The 4,385-nt window shown below is 44.2% G+C and overlaps 2 protein-coding genes across 3 annotated transcripts in view; both read right to left on the bottom strand.

Annotated features, from left to right (window-relative positions):
- Positions 1-3,144, bottom strand: part of sgf29 (SAGA complex associated factor 29) — a 4,911-nt gene extending 1,767 nt beyond the window's left edge. Inside the window, exons 1-4 of one of the 2 annotated variants that reach the window (XM_024262201.2) lie at positions 2,205-3,144; positions 1,386-1,458; positions 205-280; positions 5-77 (exon numbers count right to left, since the gene is read on the bottom strand). In XM_024262201.2, the coding sequence (XP_024117969.1) occupies positions 5-77; positions 205-280; positions 1,386-1,451 (215 nt within the window). In that variant the 5' untranslated portion in view covers positions 1,452-1,458; positions 2,205-3,144. The other variant, XM_036216154.1, reaches the window with a different exon arrangement.
- A 120-nt stretch (positions 3,145-3,264) lies between these two features.
- The window catches only part of nupr1b (nuclear protein 1b), a gene marked incomplete at its 5' end in the record, with an annotated part of 1,578 nt that continues 457 nt past the window's right edge, over positions 3,265-4,385 (bottom strand). The window contains 1 exon segment of the mRNA XM_024262202.1: positions 3,265-3,524.

The following is a 4,385-nucleotide window of genomic DNA, read 5'->3' as shown; positions in this document are numbered from 1 at the left end:
TCACCTGCACTCGGCCTCGGCGTCGGCTTTAGCCGTGGTGTACAAACCCCTCAGTTTGGTGCGATAATACGGAGAAGCTGAAAGAGAAACAGCATCCGGATGTTTCCAGAACCTCACTGGGTTTCAGAACATTCCGGGTTGAAAGCAGGCCCGGATGACAGGTTCTCCAGAAGCAGCTCAGAGCTCCATAAAGCTCCGTCTTACTTTTGTTCTCCGTCTGCATCCTCTCGTGGGTCTTCTGGATGTTGAGCAGGTTGTGTTCGCTCCGCGACCTCTCCTCCTGAAAACACAAACCAGTCTGGGATGAAAGAGGACCTCGTGAGGAGACGAGCATCAGAGGACTGAAACACGGTTCTCCTGAAGTCTCCAAAGTCTGGGATTGGACTTTGGAGAAACCTTGAACCAAATTTCTGAGAAGAAATGAAGAGGAGAGCAGTAATCCGGAAGGAAAAGCCGCTCAGATCCTCAGTGATCCTCATTTCCTTCATTTGGAGACAATAGATGACAATCATCAGTGAAGGTCGGATCCAAACGTGGCAGAAGATCCTGAAAGAACTCTGATGTCCTCCAGAGCAGCTGCAGAGAAAACCATTTTCTGATGTGACCCAAACCTGTCAGTAACCTGGAGAACAAATGGAAAAGGAACGGCGTGACTGAAGCAGAAAGAGCTCAGAGACCCTGAGGTACTCCATCTGGCCACCTTCTAGATCTGAGATCCTCCGAGTGTCAGCTGGATTACAGAAACCACTGATCTGGATTCTGTGACCATTTTATGAGCATTTTCTGAAAATGGGATCAAACTTGAATGAATCCGGTGTTGGCGGCAGATTTTTAACATTTGTGGAACTGAAAAGTTTTAGTTCTCCAAATATTTTGGATTTTCTTCTGATTCATTTAGACTCTAGCGTTTCACTCAGCAGCGTTTGGAGTCTACATCAGCTTCAGGCTTCAGCGTTCCTCATGTAGCTCTGTTCCAGAACCACCACAGACTTCCTGCAGCCCAACCGGTGCAGACACCAGGTTTGGGTTTAGGAAACTGAAGATCTGGTTCCAGAGAGAACATCACCACTCACACAACTCTGAGGATCTCAGAGGTCAGAGGTCAGGATAAGATACTTCATCTCCAGCAGAACGCTGCATCCAGAGTTTGGACCAGAACCAGGGGAACCAGTTTAGAACTGATTCTGGTTTGATATAACAGTGTGAGATCCGATTCTCATCAGACCTACAGCTGCTGCTGTCGATCCGCTTCACTTTGATCTGACGTTACCTGATGGCGCTTTTATCAACGGCTCCTTCAGTGTCCAAATTATGCAGACGTGCTTTTACCTTCCCAGGTGTCTGATGACGTCAGCTGTCAGAGCGCGGCGGATTCTGAGGCTCACCTGAGTCTGTTTGATGAGCTGGTGGAGCTCCGTCAGCAGCTCTGCGATCTTTGTGTCTGCAGACATCCTTTACCTGTAAAACACCCCTCACCTTTAGAACACCCCTCACCTGTACAACATCCCTCACCTGTACAACATCTCTCACCTGTACAACACCCCTCACCTGTACAACATCCATCACCTGTACAACATCCCTCACCTTTAGAACACCCCTCACCTGTACAACATCTCTCACCTGTACAACATCCATCACCTGTACAACATCCCTCACCTGTACAACATCCCTCACCTTTACAACATCCCTCACCTGTACAACATCCATCACCTGTACAACATCCCTCACCTGTACAACATCCCTCACCTGTACAACATCCCTCACCTTTAGAACACCCCTCACCTTTAGAACATCCCTCACCTGTACAACATCCCTCACCTGTACAACATCCCTCACCTGTACAACATCCCTCACCTTTAGAACACCCCTCACCTTTAGAACACCCCTCACCTGTACAACATCCCTCACCTGTACAACGCGGCTGATTCACAGGCGGTCAGTATTTCTTTCAATTTCCAGAGAGACTCGAACATAAAATAGAATGCTTCTCTAAAAATGTGGGCTTGCTGTATTAATAAATAAAATTGACCTAAATAAATCCTAAAATCATCCTAATTACGTCCATTAGCACTGAAGCGTTATCCGCTGTTTCGCCCGAACAACGATCAGATGATCGCACAGTTTGAATGAAGCTGAATTCATCGTTTCGGTTTCAAATGTAAAAACGTCTAAATCATTGAGCAGACTCGGTTATTTAAACTCACCGTCAGCGATCGTTGTTGTTTACTGGTGTTTTGCTAGCTCCAGGTTAGCCGCAGCTTCTTCTTCGTTGTTGCAGGTTCCCTCAGTGTTGTGCCCACAGCGACCGCGCTGGTCGGAGGTGGTACTGCAGGAGGGGTCGACAGGAGCGTTATCTCTCCTGTTCTGTGTCGGGTCAAACTGTCCCGCATCGAAAGTAACAAAAATGATTAACTTTTTTTTAAAGTTTATTATCTCTCTTTTTTATCTTGAAACGTCTGCTTGGCTTATGTAGGTTAATCAACATCCAACAATAGTGATACAGAAGGAAACAAACATCAATGCTTCAGACACAAACAGAACAGGGAGGTTAAAACAGCAGAGACTGACGTCAGAACCCAAGATAAACCAGGCGGGCCTCGTGGTCTCCTCAGGCCATCATTAGAATGTGAACAGAATTCATTCTGTAAATGAGAGTCATAATTATAGTTATGAATGTCAGCTTTATTGTTTTAAACAGATATCTTAAAAGATATAAACCGTCTTAATGCTGCATTACTGGACTGAACCACTGACTGTATGAGAACTGGACAGGGTAACCCCTTAACCCCCCCCCCTGGCGTTCCAAACAGCAAGTACCCCCAAAATCCCATAGCCGTTCAATTCTTTGTAGAAGTCTTGTTACTCATTCTAAAGGTCAGAAAAAATACATTTAATCTTAATCTGAAACCTTTAACGTCTTGATAATCCTGATATTTTTTTCTGTGGTTCAGGTTATAAACCGACCACATGTGCTGCCCACTGGCCCCACCGTGAACTTTGACAAATTCGAGGTGCTTTCAGTGGAAGGGGTGAGGCCTTCCAAAAAACCTCCTCCTGATTGGTGACGGTAGTTGTCAAGGAAACATAACACTGACCACCGTCATGTAGTTCCAAAATGGAAGCATTCATAGAAAAACTGGCGACTGAATTAAGCATTTTCTATGGATGACATCACAGCAGCTCGGTCCAGTTCTATATACACTCATTAAAATAAGCCCCCCCCCCCACACACACACACACCAACACAGTAAAGACAAGGAGAAGTCATTTAAAAACAACTTTAATGGTAAAAAACATTTAAAACAAAGAGCACCGTCACTGATGCACAGTCACGGTCCGAACCCGGACCAGACCAACCATTAAGAACATCATAAACAACCAGGTGCAGAGGGCCTTCATCCACCTGGGTCGACAGGCCACGCCCTCTCGTAACTCCGCCCCTTGGCGCTGGAACACTTCCGCAGGTCTACGTGAGTCGCCAAGAAGGACATGTTCGGTTTCCGTTTCAATCTGTCCGAGTAGTCCTGGATCAGAGACAAAACCGGACCGGTCAGAGAGCTTTCACCCGCGTCTCCATGGCAACAGACACAGAAAATGTAGAGACATTAGCAGCAGACCGTCTGAGTTCCCTCCACAACTACTAAAAACGTAATAGTGCAGGACTACCTAACCCTGATTTTAAATGTAAAACAGACTCCATGCTTTTAAAAAGGTGAATCACAGATTTTAAAAAGAGAAAACTCAATAAAAGCATTTTATGGAGCCACTGTGTTCTGATGAAGGAAACGAAGTAGAGCAAAGTTTAACAATAAATGTAATAATATATATATATATATTATTGTTCAAATGCAATGCATCGTGGTCGATAGTCCCCCAATCTAGTGAGCACTGTTACACACTTTTTTCAGAGAATTCTGGGAAATTTCTAGAGCACTGGATCTTGGATTCCGACTGTTCTAAACAACATAAGGCTGTAGCGTGTGGTGAAGGAGTTCAGACAGTCTGAATAACGGGACTCTCTCTACAGACGTAAACAGGAAAAAAACACATTTATGAAAGTTGTCCGTCTTTAAATATTTGTACCTTATTTTAATGAATGTTCTGTAATGTATACGCTGTCTCCTGGCGTTCTGTGTTTGATTTCTCTTACATTGTTGTTATATATGTTTTTGGTCAATAAAGTTTAAAAAAAAAAGAAAAAAAAGTTGAAATCAATAAGAATATATATATTTTTACAAAAAAATTCACAGAAAAAATAATTATGGAATTTCTGAACCAATTAAAAAAACGTTAAACTGGAAAATAACGGGCCTTTCAACTATCAGTCGTTTCGCAGTGCGCATGTGCGAGTGTCGGCCTAGGCACGCCCACTTTTGCCATCAAAA

The sequence above is a fragment of the Oryzias melastigma genome, linkage group LG17, assembly GCF_002922805.2.
Source record: "Oryzias melastigma strain HK-1 linkage group LG17, ASM292280v2, whole genome shotgun sequence".
In the NCBI taxonomy this organism is placed as follows: domain Eukaryota; kingdom Metazoa; phylum Chordata; class Actinopteri; order Beloniformes; family Adrianichthyidae; genus Oryzias; species Oryzias melastigma.
Note: the sequence above shows the minus strand (reverse complement) of the source record. Positions and strands in the feature narration are given on the sequence as shown.